At 41.4% G+C, this 18234-nt stretch overlaps 1 protein-coding gene across 3 annotated transcripts in view; it reads left to right on the top strand.

The window, feature by feature from the left end:
* COL12A1 (collagen type XII alpha 1 chain) overlaps positions 1-18234 on the top strand; it is a 115901-nt gene that overhangs the window by 57847 nt on the left and 39820 nt on the right. For all 3 annotated transcript variants that reach the window (XM_081530778.1, XM_081530777.1, XM_081530779.1), the window contains exons 28-42: positions 1710-1849; positions 2061-2193; positions 2306-2332; positions 2676-2818; positions 5346-5475; positions 6389-6528; positions 6958-7087; positions 8519-8661; positions 10008-10137; positions 10443-10585; positions 12431-12560; positions 14730-14849; positions 15917-16063; positions 17514-17630; positions 17776-17922. In XM_081530778.1, the coding sequence (XP_081386904.1) occupies positions 1710-1849; positions 2061-2193; positions 2306-2332; positions 2676-2818; positions 5346-5475; positions 6389-6528; positions 6958-7087; positions 8519-8661; positions 10008-10137; positions 10443-10585; positions 12431-12560; positions 14730-14849; positions 15917-16063; positions 17514-17630; positions 17776-17922 (1920 nt within the window). The remainder of the gene's footprint in view (positions 1-1709; positions 1850-2060; positions 2194-2305; positions 2333-2675; positions 2819-5345; positions 5476-6388; positions 6529-6957; positions 7088-8518; positions 8662-10007; positions 10138-10442; positions 10586-12430; positions 12561-14729; positions 14850-15916; positions 16064-17513; positions 17631-17775; positions 17923-18234) is intronic.

Raw genomic sequence — 18234 nt, 5'->3', positions numbered from 1 at the left:
AAAGGCAAAGAGAAAAATGAAGTTAACTTTAATAATGTGTTGCATTCAACCCAGTGTATCCAAAATATTAGCATTTCAAAATTTACCAGTATAATAATTATTAGTGAGATATTTCACATTTTTTGATAATACATTTTTTTTTTTTTAAATCTGATGTGTCTTAATTTGGGGCTTCCCTAGTGGCTCAGTGGTAAAGTATCTGCCTGCAATGCAGGAGATGCAGGAGACGTGTGTTCAATCCCTGGGTCAGGAAAATCCCCCGGAGGAGGGAACGGCAACCCACTCCAATATTCTTGCCCAGAGAATCCCATGGATAGAGAAGCCTGGTGGGCTACTGTCCACAGAACTGCAAAGAGTAGGATACAATTGAGCAACTGAGCATACACGCACACCTGTGTCTTAATTTATGCTTTCAGTGCATCTCAACTCAGATGCCACATTTCAAGTACTCAACAGCTACATGTGACTGTTGGCTCCCATGGTGGACAGCACAGGTCTAGAGAATTCAAACAACTTTCCCAGCCTCGCCCAGGAAGCTAGTGGTGGGATGAGTGCTGTGGTCCGGAACTTTTCCAGCATCTTCATCACCAGAGGATCAGAAACTTCTTCAGTGCCCCGCTGTCTGTACATGATCAACGCATCTTGTCAAATATCACAGCCTCCTCCTTAACTTCAGACAGTCTCTACCTCCGCTATTTTCTTACCACGTGAAATCTCTTAGCAACTTCAGCTGCCTTCTTGGCATTAGTTCTTACCTGGAAAGGGTAGGGGCTGGAGATGAAAATTTGCCCATCGGTGCACACTGGCATAAATATAACAGGAATAGTAAAGGGAAAGGGAAGGTCAGGAAGAAAGACTAGTGAAAGCAGGTAATTTAACATACTAAATTAATACTTGTTTTTAATCCTTAAGATTTCCTAGGAACTTTTAGACACATCCAAAGTGCATCCTTCATGGTTGATTTGTTCTGCAGTCATGCTTGTCAAAGTGCGGCCAGTCTCTTTATCTCAATGGGCCTTTTCATTGTCATTATTAGAAACAAATTTTTGATAGCTCTGGCTTTTGTTTAGTTGGCTTTGGTTACCAGGAGATAGAGAAATAATTGACAATGAAAGCTCAGAACGGGTGGCAGACGTTCCAAAAGCTCGCTGGGGATGCCTGGTCAGTAGAAGGGCTCTTAGTTGGGATTTCAGCCATCATCAGCATTGCAGGGCTATTCCTGTCTCTGAATAGAGTTGATACAGTCAGCTTCATGTTGTGTGTCAGATTAGTAATCTGTAGGAAAAGCTTATCTGTGGGTTACTTAGATCATAAGACTTCATGGACCGTGAAGGTTCAGGCACTCTATAGGCTAAAGTTTGGCTTCCATGTTGCTGTGGAAAAGAGCCCAGGGTTTTCCTTAGATTCTCAAAAAGTGTGAAGGGCAAAACGATGAAGAACCACTGTGTTAGAATAGTATGACTAAAGGGTACCTTTAAAAAAAAATCACCATTTTAATAGACTTAAGTAGTCTATTATATGCATAAAATACTTGCAGTTCTCAGGGCTCTCTCCCATATTTACTTTCAAATGAACTGAATTTGTAAGATACTTGGTTCTAATGTTGTCAGCCAGTTTCCTCATGTCTGTTAAAATAAAACAAGGCAGTTTTATTACATTGAGTTTGTAGATCATATCCAAACACATAGTCCTGCCTTCTCTCATGACAGACACTGTGCCAGCCCCAACAAACCTACAGATTACTGAAGTAACACCGGAGAGTTTCAGAGGGACTTGGGACCATGGAGCTTCTGATGTGTCTCTCTATAGAATCACCTGGGCGCCTTCAGGAAGCGCAGATAAGATGGAGGTAGTGTTAACTCTTTTTTTTTTTTTTTTTTAATATATGACCTTTGTTGTCTGAAAAGCATCGTTTCCTACTAGTGACATTTAAGCTCATGGCATGCCTCAAAGCAGGAAGAGCATCTAGCTAAATGATGTCAACCAGCTGCCATGGAGTGTGTGATGCACATGGTGACTTAATCTTGTGTGGGTTTGTTTTTGTTTCCTCTTTCTTTAAGACCATCCTAAATGGCGATGAGAATACTCTGGTGTTTGAAAACCTGAACCCCAACACTCTCTATGAAGTTTCTGTTACGGCCATTTATCCTGATGAGTCCGAAAGTGATGACCTGATTGGCAGTGAGCGTACACGTAGGTGTTGAACCTTCAGTAGGACATTTTTTTTTTTTAATTAACAGAATAGAGCTTTGGCTGAATTAGTAATATTTTGCCACCTTCTTCTGTTTTTTTTTTTTTTTTTTAGAGCGTTTGATACCCTTAACAACACAAGGTAAGAATTTAATTTGCTGATTATATGAATGATCAAAGAATGAACAAATGAATGAATGAAAAATACCACAAAGTCCATTGCAAATAGGCCTTTTGCTTTTACAATAAATTGTAAAGTGTTGATTGGGACCTCTTTTAAACAGGTCCCTCTGGAAGAATTTTGCTTTTTGCTACTATCTGTTAAGGAGTCCTTTGAGACTCAATGACCATCATTTGTTATGGGGTCAGATTTAGTTCTGAGTCTAGAAGTACACAACTCTGTTCATTTCCTTGGGGACAGTGCATATTTGTGGGGGAGGCGTTCTTCAGTTTGTTTACTCTATTTCTCAACAATCTTTTCTCAGCTCCAAAGAGTGGCCCACGAAACCTACAGGTGTACAATGCAACATCTAACAGCTTGACTGTTAAGTGGGATCCTGCTAGTGGTCGTGTGCAGAAATACAGAATCACCTACCAGCCTTCAACAGGGGAAGGCAATGAACAAACGGTAATCTGTTTGGAAAAAAAGATACTTGGTTACATTCTTTTTCTCCTCAAGCTCTCACTCCCAGTATTCAGTTAGACTTACTGTTTTGAGAGTTATGAAATTTACTGTATTGGTTGGTATTATTCGGCTTCATCCCTCATGGAGTCTCATAGCATCAGGCTTGTACCTCAGTGCATTCATGTTTTCTTAAAAAATATTAGGGCTGGGTTATCCATGAAGATATCTAGATTTTTGAGTCTATTTGTATTTTCATTTGTTATATCTCTGACTTGATCAAGTGTTGAGAGAGTTTGCTAATCTTCCATTATTCTAATTTTTCTGTTTTTTTGCGTGTCATAATGTATGTCTTTGTTCTCATGTTTCTTGATCTGGGTACCTGTTCAGCCTAACTTCTACTATTTACCATGTTTGCATTGATCCAAATGGAGGTTCCTGAGGAAGACGGTAGGACTGTAAACTTGGCCTTCATCTTCTTTATCTTCCCAGCCTTCCCTTATTTAACAGAGCCCTTGTCCGTTCACTTTGCTTACTTTGAACCTTCTCCAACTTTGTTTTATGAAAGGTGTGGCCCAAACTGCACACATTACCCTGGGTCAGGAAGCAGTGTGATTTTATTTAGATAGAGTGATGCTTTCTGATTTATTTCAAGTACTTCTTTTGGTGAGGTCTGGCATTTTGTTGACTTTTGTGGGACTGTACTCTTTCCTCAAAAAGCCTTAGGGAGAGATGAGTTGTTAACTTTTAATCACCTGACTCTCTGAGCTCCAGCAAATGGTTCACCCCTCTTCCCAGTTTGGAGGCGTTAGGAGAGGTGGATGCTGGCAGTGGTTAAAGGTCTCTGAACCGCACAGTGAGTGGATTGTGCTGAACCTGTGGCTGCTTGTGAGCCGCTCTGTTGAGGTTTCCGTAGAACCTGACTTAGGGAGTGTGATACATTTGGATTAAAAATTTCTTAGAGTTCATCACAGTAAACTAAATACCAAGTGTCATCAAATGGCTTTTATATAAAATAAGACATTTAATGGACTGATATTTTAATGGCAGAAACAGAACTTTCGTCTGTGCTGGGCCAGATTTAGGTAAAACTTGTCCTTAGCATTTCTGTTCTTGGTGATACTGACCATCCAACTGCTGCCTCGAGTCTCTTTTTCCTGTCCCTCAGCTGTTTGTTGTAAGTAGAAGGAGTGTCCTAAACTTATCCTCTGTAAAGTATTAGCTGACAGTCCCTTAGAGTCTGTTATTCTTAGGGGTATTTGCCTTTTAATGCTGGCCCATAAAATAATCAAAGTGATGGCTTACTGATGCTGGCATTATTTTGGAGAATTGGACGTAAGAAGTAGGCACACTCGTCTGTTTCCTCATGGGGCTAATTCTCCTAAGTGGCTGCTCTCAGATTTGTTAAGTATCAAATATGTTGATAGTTTGCTCTCATAATGTCAGATACTAAATTTGTTAAAATTAGCCACTGTGGGCTTCCCTGGTGGCTCAGACAGGAAAGAATCCGCCTGCAATGCAGGAGACCTGGGTTCGATCTGTGGGTTGGGAAGATCCCCTGGAGGAGGGCATGGGAACCCACTCCAACATTCTTGCCTGGAGAATCCCCACAGACAGAGGAGCATGGTGGGCTACAGTCCATTGGGCCGCAGAGTCGGACACGACTGAGCGACTAAGCAGCAGCAGTGGTTGAGTTTGCCCATATTGAGGAGGAGTGCAGTGATTCACTGAAGTTTTCCCTGAAACTCAGACCACTTGAGTGGATGGGTGCTAAGTGGGGAACATCTGGACCGGCCGTGGCATGTGCACTCATGGTGGGCAGCATGCCATTTTCATGCGATTTGAATTAGTCTGGCATAAGCATCTGAATTTGGTAGACTGTTAACAAATCATACAAATTTCCTTTCAACAAGATAACGAGATGGCCCTAAGCGATGAATCTGTAATCAGAGGACGTTGAGAAGGCTTCATACCGCAGGGCTGGAATCCTGGAGTGTGGCCTGGCAGAGGATCCCCACTCTTAGTTTACACAGCTAATGCTGTTAGAGGGGTAGTTTTTGAGGGGGAAAACCAAAAGCTTTAGATCTTTTGCTGAATCATTTTAATGTGCTTCTAAAGCAAATAAGAAATATCTGTAAAAAAGGTAGGAATAATACTGAATGGTGTGGCGCCTCCACTTTTGTGTAGTTCTTTGCTATCTTAAAGTTCCTTTGCAGCTTGCTTATGATTAATGCGTTTTTGGGGGAAGAGATCTGTGAAACGGGTTTTGGATGAAATTTCACAGTGTTGGCAGCTAGCACGTTGAAATATCTTTTTAAGGTCACCAGGTTTAAAGCTTAAAATCCTTTTTATGATTGAAGGTGCATATTTTACATTTAAAATTATGCCTAAGCTATATTTCCAAGTTTCACTGTGGGACATGTTTCCAGATCTTGGCAAAGATCTCTCTATAACTACCCTGTAGAAAGAGCTTTTTCTAACAGGTTAGTGAGATGGAGAGACAAGGCTGACACTTATCCTTGTTTCGCTCAAGACCACGATAGGAGGACGGCAGAACAGTGTGCTGCTACAGAAGCTGAAGCCTGACACTCCGTACACCATCACTGTGTCCTCCCTGTATCCGGATGGCGAAGGTGGTCGCATGACAGGAAGAGGCAAGACCAGTAAGTGAACCCAGACTCTTGTGGCTTTAAAACAAAAAAATTAATTCATTTATTTACTTTTGGCTTTTCTGATGCCACATGGGCTTTTCTGTAGTTTTGGTGAGCAGGGGCTACTCTCGATTTGCAGTGCTTAGGCTTCCCATTGAGGTGGCTTCTCTTGTTGAGAAGCATCAGGCTCTAGGGCTTGTGGGCTTCAGTCGTTGCAGCTTCTGGGGTCTAGAGCACAGGCTCAATAGTTGGGAGGCGTGTGTTGAGTTGCTCCGTGGCATGTAAGGTCTTCCCAGATCAGGGATGGAACTGATGTCTCCCGCATTGGCAGGCAGATTTGATACCACTGGGCCACCAGAGAAGCCTAGTCCTGTGGCTTTTTAAATAACCTTCATGGAAATGGAATCATATCTTTCTCTGGAAACCGTGGGGTGACACAGAGCTTTGCTAATCTTTTAAAATGCATGTTGGTAATGATCTCAATTGTTTTTAATATCCTTGGAATTGTCTGTCTCTGTTCACGGTAAAAAGACATTTATAATTACTCTCAGTTCAGTTCAGTTCAGTTGCTCAGTCATGTCCGACTCATTGTGACCCCATGGACTGCAGCACGCCAGGCCTCCCTGCCCATCATCAACCCTGGGAGTTTACTCAAACTCATGTCCATTGGGTCGGTTGTATTCTCTAGGACAAAGCAAATGAAAACTGCCTTGGAGCCAAAATATCTCTGGAGAGATGAAACAGACATTCATCAGATGATCACAGACATCCTTTCATTTATTCACTACTTCAACAAATATTTATGGGGTGCCTACTATGGGGGACCTGCTGTGTTCGAGGGTTTCTGGGAGACATCAGTGAACCTGTGTTTTGTGTGTACTGGGTCGTTCGCATCACACCGTGACATGCTTTCTGTGCATTTCAGAACCTTTGAATACCGTGAGGAACCTCAGAGTGTATGACCCTTCCACCAGCAGTTTGAACGTTCGATGGGACCACGCAGAGGGCAATCCCCGCCAGTACAAGCTCTTCTACACACCCACGGCAGGGGGGCAGGAGGAACTGGTAATTATTTCCTGTAGGGAAGAATGTATGTTTGTTTCAACTGCAGCCAAATGATTGCAAAGTAGAGCCAAAGAGTTAAAAATTTACCTTAGAGCCTGAGAAGTTCATATCCATTTAGTAGAACTTAAAGAGTGGGTAGTAGGTTGGTGCCTCAGTGCCTGGGTGATTGGGGAGTTTTGGGGGCGGAGGACTGGAGCTGAGGGAGTGATAATTCCAGGGAGTTCTAGGAGGGAGTCTAGGATGAGTGTAAGAAATCTTCACAAGCAGTTATAGCAGTTCGTCTGGGGGCACATCATTCCATCCCAGTTTTACAGAACTTGCTTCTTGACTTGGTCTTGAGTGATTATTTTGAGTATTGTATCATTCGAAGCATTATTTCTTTTGCAAGTTTTTCACATCAAGTACTTGACATTTTATTAAAATCTTTAGGTACCAATACCTGGGAATACCAATTATGCCATTCTTAGGAATCTGCAGCCGGATACCCAATACACCGTTACAGTGGTGCCTGTTTATTCTGAAGGTGATGGAGGACGCACATCAGATACTGGAAGGACCTGTAAGTAAGAAGGCAGAAAAATGTAGCTCTTTCATGATACACTCTGCTTTTCAATGTAAAGGCCATATAGGCACATTAAAGAATATTTGGAAAATTCATGATAGAATAAAAATATAAAAGTTACTCATAGTTTATCATCTAAATGCCACCAACTATTAATATTTTAGTGTATGAAACAGAAAAGTTATAATGGCATTTTTCTTCTGAAATGGTAATTTCAGAATTTATACATGTGTATATAATCGTCCGTATTCTGTTTCACTGGCAAAAATTCATGAACTTTGCTTTGTGCTTTATAAATTTATATGGAGCAGTATTTTGTAACTGGCTTTCACAGTGTCAATTTTTGAAATCTGTTCGTCACATTACTTAATCACACATTTCTCTGGTTTGCTGATGAAGTGCTTTTTGGCGTTGAAAATCTGAGTGCTTTCATTTGCCATTAACATCTTGAGAAACCAGTTTATAGTGGTTTTACAATTCTTTGTAGTATTGCTTAAAGGCTTTGGGGCATACCTATAAATATTTCTTTGGCTTTAAAAATACACTTGCTGATGGCTGAAAGAGAGCAAGTTCGGATGACTTCTTTTGGCAAGAGATTAGTGGTCTGGAAAGATGATGATATTGGCTAAACTAGAGTTTGGGGTTAATACATGGATTTAATTTGAATGTTTTTCTAAGTCCCGGTTGAGGCAGTTAACTGAGAACTGAGTGTATCTTTTCTCCTTCCTTTTGCCTTTTATTTTAATCACAGAAGATATTCAGTATCGATTTGCTGAATGAGAAGGAATGAATGGGTGACGATAGCTATTTGGAATTAGACGGCTTCATCCGTGTTGCCAGGTTTCCCTTAGAAGGCAGAGCTATAAAATCATCTCTCTCTCCAGTACCTGTGTTGGGAAACTGCCTTCTTTTCAGTTCCTTGTTCCTTGTCTGTTCTTTTATGGCCATGAGTGCTCAGTCACTTGGTCATGTCCTAGTCTTTGTGACACCATGGACTGTAGCCCACCAGGCTCCTCTGCGTGTGGAGTTTCCCAGGCAAGAATACTGGAATGTTTTGCCATTCCTTCTCCAGGGGATCTTCTTCCCGACCCAGGGAAGAAGATGTGTCTCTTGCATCTCCTGCATTGGCAGGTGGATTCTGTGCCACTGAGCTATCTGGGAAGTCCTTTTTATGGCCAACCCAGTTCTGTTGCTTTTACTTGCTTATTTTCATTGGCAACAACTTTGCTTCCATATAGACTGAAGACATAGTTGGCTAACTTGGACCACATTTGGATTTGAAAATCTGCTTTTGTGTGTGGATAATTAGACGTTTAAGGAGGACAATATTTTATCCTATGGGAGAGTGGAAGTTCTGGAGAAGTGATCACAAAAACTCAATGCAGATAAACAAACATAAGAAACATGTGTTGGCTTTTCTTTCCTCAGTGGTGAGGGGGCTGGCGAGAAACGTCCAAGTGTACAATCCGACGCCAAACAGCCTGGACGTTCGTTGGGACTCGGCTCCTGGGCCGGTCCAGCAGTATCGCATCGTGTACTCACCTCAGGATGGCACAAGACCCTCTGAATCTGTAAGTCATGCTGTTGCCTTGGAACTTGGCAGAAGAATGCTACGGATTTCACTGCATCTCCAGCTGTAGTAGTTGCTGGCCCTGGACAATAAGTCAGTTGGTGTGGCACTGGATCTCCTGGAAGCTTCCTTTCTTGATAAGCTTAGTCTCATGTTTGTGTCCTGGTTGGTTGCCTGTGAGAATGCAAGCCATAGACAAGCCTGCATGTAATGCTTAAATGATTGCTTTTGATGAATTAAAGTATTACCTGTAGGATTAGTTAGCAAAAATGAATTTTATTTTAAAAATGAAAATTAGCTATGTAAGTTAAAAGTGCCCGAGTAGTTAATGCAAATCATCATTGCTAGGCCTTGTCAATATGGGCTTTTGTTATAACATACACATGTCTTTGTTAAGAAAATACTTTGTTAAAGTTTGCCTCCATTGGCTCTTAACAGATTGCCCAATCTATCTTCAATTCATAGTACTGTGCTATTTTTTTTTTTTTAAAGTAGATTAGTAGAGATCAGAAATTACTAATTTGACTAGGAATATGGGCTTCCCAGGTGATGCAATTGGTAAAGAATCCGCCTGCTAATGCAGGAGACACAGAGATGTGGGTTTGATCCCTGAGTCAGGAAAATCCTCTGGAGTGGGAAAAAGAAACCCACTCCAATATTCTTTCCTGGAAAATTCCATGCACAGAGGAACCAGGTGGGCTACAGTCCACGGGGTAGCAAAGAGTCAGACATAACTGAGCACGCATGCATTATCAGAATACCTATGGGAAAGTAAACTTATAAACTAATTTAATTTACAAGTCTTTACAAAATAAACATTGATGATGAACAAAGATTAAACAAATGAACAATGGCCGAGTTCTGTAAGAATATTGATTTGCATGTCCCTGTGTGTGTGGAGTATATTCAGACAACTTTGCCCTTACCCATTGCATGGAGTTGCTATTTTAATAGAAAACCTCTGCCCCGCCAGTGTGTTTGTCTGTGTGTGTGTGTGTGTGTGTGTGTGGTCCTTTCTCTTATGTGTACCTAACATTCGGGACACTTTTGGATAACTGTCATGAGCCCTGGATGTTGTATTTGAGAATCTTTTACAGTGAACGTAAATAGGAGATAATTGAAGTTAGTAAGGGTCCAGTATGAACTAACTTTTTTTGGAGAGGAAATTTCTGAGGCTAAATTGCATCGAATGCTATGGTTTGGGCATATCTCACGAGGTAGCACAGAAGTTGGCTTCTGCTCTGTTGGGCTCCGCTTTTATTGTAAACGTTATTATGCTGACTAATGAAAGACTTGGTAAGCATTTGGGTTGTCATCAGATAGAATCTGGCATGTCCTCTCCTCCAGATTGTGGTGCCAGGAAATACCTACACGGTGCATTTGGAGCGGCTGATTCCGGACACGCCCTATTCTGTGAACATCGTCGCGCTCTACTCGGATGCTGAAGGGAATCCCAGCCCTGCCCAGGGCCGAACATGTGAGGCGCACATCCTTTCTCCACCGGGTTCTCTTGTGACTCAGGGTGGGAGGCCTGCGGGGGGCGTGGGTGGTGAGTGAGGGGTGCTGGGAGCTGCCTAAGTGCAGCATGGATAGCTCTGAATACAGCATTTTCCACTGTTACTGGTTTCACATGAGAACCATAGATGTGTATTTCATCATAAGGGAGTGAGCAACCCAGAGAGTGGTGAGGTACCTGCCCTGGGGACGTTTCTTTTACACCCCCACCCTCCACGGTCACCATGATCACAGACTGGAAACTAACTGTTGCATTTATTTATTTAGTACCACGAAGTGGACCAAGAAATCTGAGAGTCTTTGGGGAGACCACCAACAGCCTGTCAGTAGCCTGGGATCATGCCGACGGGCCGGTTCAACAATACAGGATCATTTATTCTCCCACTGTTGGTGACCCGATTGATGAATATGTGAGTCTATACTCATTCGCCTGAGCATTTTATTTTATAGTCTCTTACCTGTTGTAGGGTGGACATCAGCTTTCCTCTTTAGGAAGTCCTGTTGCCTTCTTGTCTCTAGTGAGATGGTCACATTCTATGTGACTTTCTCTGATGTGATACTGGAGCAGCTGCCTATGCCTAGCATGGCCTCTCTCACCGCAGCCTCTCAGGGTCTTTGGGCTCATTTCTTCTCTAAAGACAGGTTGAAAGATTGTCTTCTCTAATATAAATGTGTATATTTTTATTCTAGCATGAGTTTTCCAAATATTCAGGTGATGTGACTCTTTAAATCTTAACCTTGCTTTAAATATAATTTCTCCACAATATCTCCCTTCAAGTGTTGCTGTTGTTTAGTTGCTAAGTCATGTGTGACTCTTTGCGACCCCATGGACTGTAGCCCACCAGGCTCCTCTGTCCTTGGGATTCTCCAGGGAAGAATACTGGAGCAGGTTACCATTTCCTTCTCTAGGGGATCTTCCTGACCCAGGGATCAAATGCATCTCCTACACTGGCAGGCAGGTTCTTCCTCCCTGAGCCAGCAGGCTAATCAAGCGGTCTTTTCTCTGAATTGAACATTTTTGGGTACACTTTGGTTTTTGAGTATACATACTCGCTTCTTCCTAGTTCTCAGTATGTATATCCATCTATTACAGAGGGATGAACTCACTACTTTCTTTAAAGTTTAATAGTTAACTGATGTGATAGGTTAGTAGAATATGACACAGAATGTTGATTGTAGGCAGTGAAGTCTGTGCTTTGTAGCCATTTTGTCACATGTATCTTCTTTGACTCAATGGACATGAGTTTGAGCAAACTCTGGGAGATGGTGACGGACAGGGAAGCCTGGCATGCTGCAGTCCATGGGGTAGCAAAGAGTTGGACACGGCTTAGTGACTGAAAAACAGCGATCATCTTTGATAGTTCTTCCTTCATGATCCCATGTTGTAACATTTGTTATCTACTTGAACTTGAAATATTAAACTTAAATTCAAGCCCCTACTTTTATTAATCAGAAAGTCACATAACTGTCTTTAAGTTTCTGCTCAAGATGAGATAAGCAGTATTACCACACTTAGTTTGCTAAAGCAGAGAGGCTCATGCTTTAGTGTTTATTCAGCTTTGCCACTGACAAATATGCAATTTCCTGTCTTTTCTGAAAACACTAAAAATGTAATTTCCCCCCACTTCACCGTTCGGATTTAGGGGACACCATGCTGGAATTCACTGCTTTAAGTGATCCCTTTTGTTTGTAGAAGCAGACCATAGGGTTGGAAGAGAGGTTGAGAGCTCTGTCTGGTTCATTTCCTCTTCATGGGGGCAGTTGAATGCGTTTTCCATTTCCTCTTTTTCACCTAGTTAATATCAGCCAGACTGACCCTCTTGAGGACAGAACCTGAGTCTGCTTTTGCTTCCTGCTGTGCTCCCGTGGCAGGTGTTACACCTGGCCCGTGGTGGGCACCGGGTGCATAGGTGTGGAAGGAGCAGCATAAAACTGACCCAGAGGGGTTGGTGGGAAAGGCGAGGGCCCAGCGGTGCGTGGTCACGTGTGTGCGAGAGGCTGCCTTTCATTCTCAAGGCTTCCTTCCTTCCGGCAGCCTGAGCCGCAGGCTGATGTGGGATCTGAGCTGAGATGTGATGTACCTGACTCTAAAACCACCCCCCTTGCTCTTTGGTGGCAGGGAAGACAGTTTGCCCTACTGTGAACCCTGTACAACAAGAAGGAACCAGGAAGAAAACATTGCGGTTTATGGGAATACATATTGATCTGAAAATCCTCTAGCTGGTAATAACTTCATAATTTAACTTCCCCTGCAGACCACCGTCCCAGGCAGAAGAAACAACGTAATTCTCCAGCCCCTGCAGCCTGATACCCCCTATAAAATTACTATTATTCCTGTTTATGAAGATGGAGATGGTACCCATTTGACAGGAAATGGAAGAACTGGTAAATGTCTTCTGCCTTTCATAATCTTTCAACTTGGTAGTCTTTGAGTAGCTGCATCTCAGATACTGTATTAATACTGCATCAACATTTGTATCATATATTGCATTTTATCAAAACGATATGACAACAGAATGTGTTTTTAACTTTTTAAAGGTCCACTAGAAGAAGGAAAATGAGACACAAGCCTGCATATTTTGCTTTGCTTGAGACAGCTTTATCCTTTGGAAAGCCACTCCCTAGTCACTGAATAATGTTTTAGTTTGTGTGATATCAGTTATGGCTGTGGCTGTTAATCAATTAAGTGTCAGCAAAAAACACCGTGTCACCATTGAATTTCTCATAGAAAGCAAGATGATTAGTAGTCATCTTCTGCCTTTACAAAGTTAGGATTTTTTTTTTAATATTTTTTTCTATTGTTCAGTTCAGTTCAGTTGCTCAGTCATGTCCAACTCTTTGCAACCCCATGGACTGCAGCACGTCAGGCCTCCCTGTCCATCACCAACTTCCAGAGTTTACTCAAACTCACGTCCATTGAGTCAGTGATGCCATCCAACCCTCTCATCCTCTGTTGTCCCCTTCTCCTCCTGCCTTCTACCTTTCCCAGCATCAGGGTCTTTTCAAATGAGTTAGTTCTTGGCATCAGGTGGCCAAAGTATTGAAGTTTCAGCTTCAGCATCAGTCCTTCCAATGACTTTTCAGGACTGATCTCCTTTAGGATGGACTGGTTGGGTCTCCTTGCAGTCCAAGGGACTCTCAAGAGTCTTCTCCAACAACACAGTTCAAAAGCATCAGTTCTTTGGCGCTCAGCTTTCTTTATAGTCCTAAGTCATTTACAAAGAATTACCAGGGTTCAGGTGTCTTTTCTAGCCCACATGGGTGGCAGTTTCTTATGATTTAGATTACAAGTTCTCTAGTTTGGTAGCTGGAATCACTTGAGGACCCTTAAAAAGGCTTACGCCTTGGCACAACCCACAGAGGCACTGACATAGTCGGTCTAGATGTGGCCTGGACCTGCTGAAGTTCTAGTGTGTAGCCAAAGCTGAGAGTCTCTGGCTGAGCTTGGAGGCAGGCTGGCCGTCCATCTGCTGGGTTCTGTTAACTGGGCGACATTGCTAAGACTTCTTTTCCACTTCATTCAGCAAAAATCCCCTTAAGTAACATGATTTCAGGGTCCTTGCTATGCTTAATTGCCCAGACTCTTTCTCTGCTTAAATGATCTTGACAGCATTACAGGATTTGGGAGAGGGAACATTTGAAAGCTCCTGAGAGAAAAGAAGGACCAGTGTTTCAGCTCAGTCTCTGGAGGCCAAGAATTTGTATTTCTTGACACTTGTTGTCTACAGAACTGAGCCAACAGAGACTCCGTTTAGCAATTCGAGATAATTTTAATTGAACAATTTCTGATTTTCACTCCCCCCTGAGGTTTCAGAATATGTTTAGATACTTTTCTGGAGGAAATGCCATATTTCAGAATTTTGTGCTTAATCACAGAACATGAAAAATCTCTACTAGGTCTTGAGTTTTCTAGGAAGGGCCAAAGCCACTTCTGGTTTCTGTTATTAAAACATTTTTTTAAGTTGAAGTAGTTATGTGTGTAATGCTATGAATAATAACTCAGTGGCTGACTAACATTCTATTTCACAGCATTGCTCTTACTGGGAATGGAGTTAGCCTGAGCTCTGGAAGCCCGAAGATTTTCTCTAGGTCTTGCTGGTAGAGGTTATAATGGTGCTGGGGAAGAACCTTGTTTTAGTCATTAGCTAGCTGTGTGGTCTTGGACAAACCATAGTTTATTTTTGTGATAAGATGGTTGGGCTAGATAGTCTCAAAATTGCTTTTTTTTCTCTAAGAAGCTCTGATCTATAACATTCAAAAACTGGTATGAGATCTATTTTAGTCCCTATGATTCTGCATCATATAACATACTGGTTCTGGAAATCACCAGTTCCTGAGTCCGTTTGATTTGCTGTCTGAATTTGGAAAATTTCCAAGCTTTCTGTTGAGCATTCAGTGCTTATTAATTGTTTTTTGGATCAGAACTTTATGGGCTATTATTAATATGCTCCCCTGGGGCTGAACTGCCAATATTCATAGTCAGCACTCATTAATGTTTGTTAGTCCTTGTTTGTCAATAAAAGGTCAGTAATGTGTGCCAATATTTGTTTTCAGTGGGATTACTTCCTCCTCAGAACATACACATCTCTGATGAATGGTATACCAGATTCAGGGTGTCCTGGGATCCTTCGCCCTCTCCTGTTCTTGGATATAAAATTGTGTATAAGCCAGTGGGTAAGGAAAAACCTTTGTCATCTTAGAAATGCATTAGAGGGTTATTTGTGTATGAGGGTGTTTTTAATTGCACCCTCCATGATTAGATTCTCCTGGTAGTTCAGTTATCACATCAAGTTCTCTCCTACCAAAGGTAACATTTCTGGAAATAGTATTTAAGCCAGTGGTTTAAAGTATCATTGTTACTATGGGTTTAGATGTTACTCCCATTAATTTGCATGACTAAGATGTCTGATCTGGTTCATAAAATTCCACAAATTGAAACTGTGTTCAGACAACCTATATGTTATTATGCTTGTGAAATAATGGGTACTTAATTAATGTAAACTGTATTTTTCCCATTATGTCAAGGTATTATTCCATTTGGGGCATGTGTATTTTAGTTTATTCACAACAGGCTTGCTTTTCAACTTCCCACTGACACTTTCACCTAAATGGATATCCTCTCTATTAAATTATTTGCCATCTTTGTTTCCATATTCTATCTATATGTTTAGCAAAATGGAAGAAATATACTCTTTGTGCTAAATTTGCTGAGATATCTTTCATGCTCCCAGGAAGGGTGTGAACCAGAAAAAGGAAAAGGAGAGAAGGCAAGTGTCAGGATATGTGAGCTGTGTAAGAAACAGAGAGAACTTCAAAGTGGAGGAATGGGATGCAAGACAGATGTTCTTAAATCATCTCTACAACAGAAAAATGTTAATTGAGTGCCTAGGGTGTACAGAGTACTATGCTGGCAAAGTGAGGCTTTAGAGAAGAAGCCTGAGAGTCTAGAGTAGTTGACTGTGTGATGATTTGGTCATTAAAGGAGCATTAATTGCACTCATGCTGCATTCATTAGCACACATGCTAGACATTGTGCTGCACTTTGAGAATAACAACAAAAGGATTGTCTCTGCTTACAGTTTTGTTTTCACCATATAATGTAGCATGTATTACAGGGGATGAGTGCGTAAGGGCTATGAAATCAATAGTGTTCATACTATCGTTTAAGTCATTTGATTTTAAGAAAAAAATTGAGACTAGGGATAACATATTTCTCTGTATTTTTGTGATTGTAATGAAAGGTTCCAATGAGCCCATGGAAGTCTTTGTTGGAGAAGTGACATCATACACGTTACACAATCTCAACCCCAGCACCACCTATGACGTGAATGTCTATGCTCAGTATGATTCTGGGCTCAGTGTTCCTCTGACCGACCAAGGCACTACACGTGAGTCACGTGGCTTTTTGTGGTTGTAAGAAAAAGTGTAGTATATATGATCAGGTCAGTCTGTTTTAATTTTCTTTCTTAACATATGCATATTTCCTCAGCATTGAGTAGGTAACCCTTTTGTGTCCAGCTAAACAAATACTTAGGCCATATAATCAAAATTGCAAAATGTGTATGTTGAGATATGTTTATTTCATATAAAATACATTGAAAAATTTGAAAGATAAAAATTTTGGAATTATGATTTCATCCATGAATAATATGTAAGATCATAGAGTTGAGAACTATGTGGTTTTTCTTGACATTTGACGTTAAACACAGGCTTCCCAGGTGGTTCAGTGGTAAAGAATCCAGCTGGCAATGCAGGAGATGTAAGAGACGCGGTTCAATCCCTGGGTTGGGAAGATCCCCTGGAGTAGGAAAAGGCAACCTATTCCAGTATCCTTGCCTGGAAAATTCCATGGACAGAGGAGCCTGGTGGACTACAGTCCACGTGGTCACAAAGAATCGGTCACGACCGAGTGACTGAGGAAACACGTGCACAGCTCAAAGTTTTCATGTAAATGTCATGATTGCTGATTCAGCTCACAGATAGATTTCGTTATCATCAAATGCTTTAATGACTATTTAAGAACTTAGCAGATAGGATTTCAGAAAAAATTCCCATTAGTTTTCATGAGATCTTGGACATTCATTGTGTTGAGAGGGGCTACAGACAGACATCGTTTTATTGCACTTGGGTTTGTTGTACTTTGTAGATGCTGCATTTTCTATAATTGAGGTTTTGTGGCAGCCTGGCATGGAGTAAGTCTACTGGTGCCATTTTTCCATCAGCATTTGCTCACTTCATGTCTTTGTGTCACATTTGGTAGTTCTTGAAATATTTCAAACTTTTTCATTATTATTATGTTTGTTATGGTGATCTGAGATCAGTGATCTTTCGTGTTACTATTGCAAAAAGGTTTACAATTAGCTGAAGGTTCAGATGATGGTTAACATTTTTAACAATCAACTATTTTTAATGAAGGTATGAACATTATTTTTTTTATACATAAAGCTACTGCACACTTAATATACTATGGTATAGTGTAAACATAACTTTTTTATGCTCTGGAAAGTCAAAATATTCATGTCACTCATTTACTGAACCAGTATTTGCTTTATTCTGGTGGTCTGGAACCAAACCTGCAGTATCTCAGAGATACGCATGAATGTGGAACTTCCTTCTCTTGAAAATCAGTGATAGAAAGGGAGATCCATTTTGACTGTACCATATTTTCATGTTTGTTTCATGTATATTTCTTAATAAGGAAACAATGTGAACAATGGGAGACTTAGGCATTATGTTTTTCAGCCACAATGAAAATTTTAAAATTGTGCTAGGATTAAAAGTATGCTTTTTGCCTTTGTTTGGGAAGTAATTCTATTTCTTTCTGCCTTTCTTTTGTAGTATATTTGAATGTGACGGATCTGAAAACTTACCAAGTCGGGTGGGATACATTCTGTGTCAGATGGTTGGCTCACCGAGCAGCCACTTCCTACAGACTAAAACTAAGCCCCGCAGATGGTACGTGTGCAAGACAAACAAAAATACCCGAAGCACAGAGTAGTCACATTTTAAACTTTAGTAAAGATGTTATTTTGTTTATAAAATGATGCATCAAAATGCCTTTAAACATAACTATTGACAATGCTGGCATTGTCCTAACCAGGAACCAGAGGACAGGAAATCACAGTGCGTGGATCAGAAACCAGTCACTGCTTCACCGACCTGTCACCAGAAACTGATTATAGCGTCACTGTCTTTGTGCAGACACCAAATCTTGAGGGACCAGGTGTCTCGGTCAAAGAACGTACTAGTAAGTGCTTGAGTAATCTGGGGAGTCTCTGTAAGGCTTCAGAATAGGATGCTCTGGGTGTGGGAGGCTGAAGTGACTCCTGTGTGACCACTTCTCCTTGCGAGCAGCAATAGTGATGTGATGGCAGGTCCCTGAGGTGGGGTCTGTGGCTGGCTCAACATCTTTATCTGCAGCAAACCTGTGCTGCCCCTGTTAGGCTTGGTATAATCATAAGAAAGACCTCAGGGAGGGAGCTGGCTTTAGCAGACAGTGAGAAGGCTAATATGTGTTGCATTAGTGACCTTTGCCCATTCTCCCTCTGATTCTGGGCTT

This window comes from Giraffa tippelskirchi, chromosome 9 (genome assembly GCF_054371585.1).
Source record: "Giraffa tippelskirchi isolate mGirTip1 chromosome 9, T2T-mGirTip1v1.2.pri, whole genome shotgun sequence".
Lineage (NCBI taxonomy): Eukaryota > Metazoa > Chordata > Mammalia > Artiodactyla > Giraffidae > Giraffa > Giraffa tippelskirchi.
The sequence above is the reverse complement of the archived record's forward strand: the minus strand, read 5'-3'. Positions and strand labels throughout refer to the sequence as shown.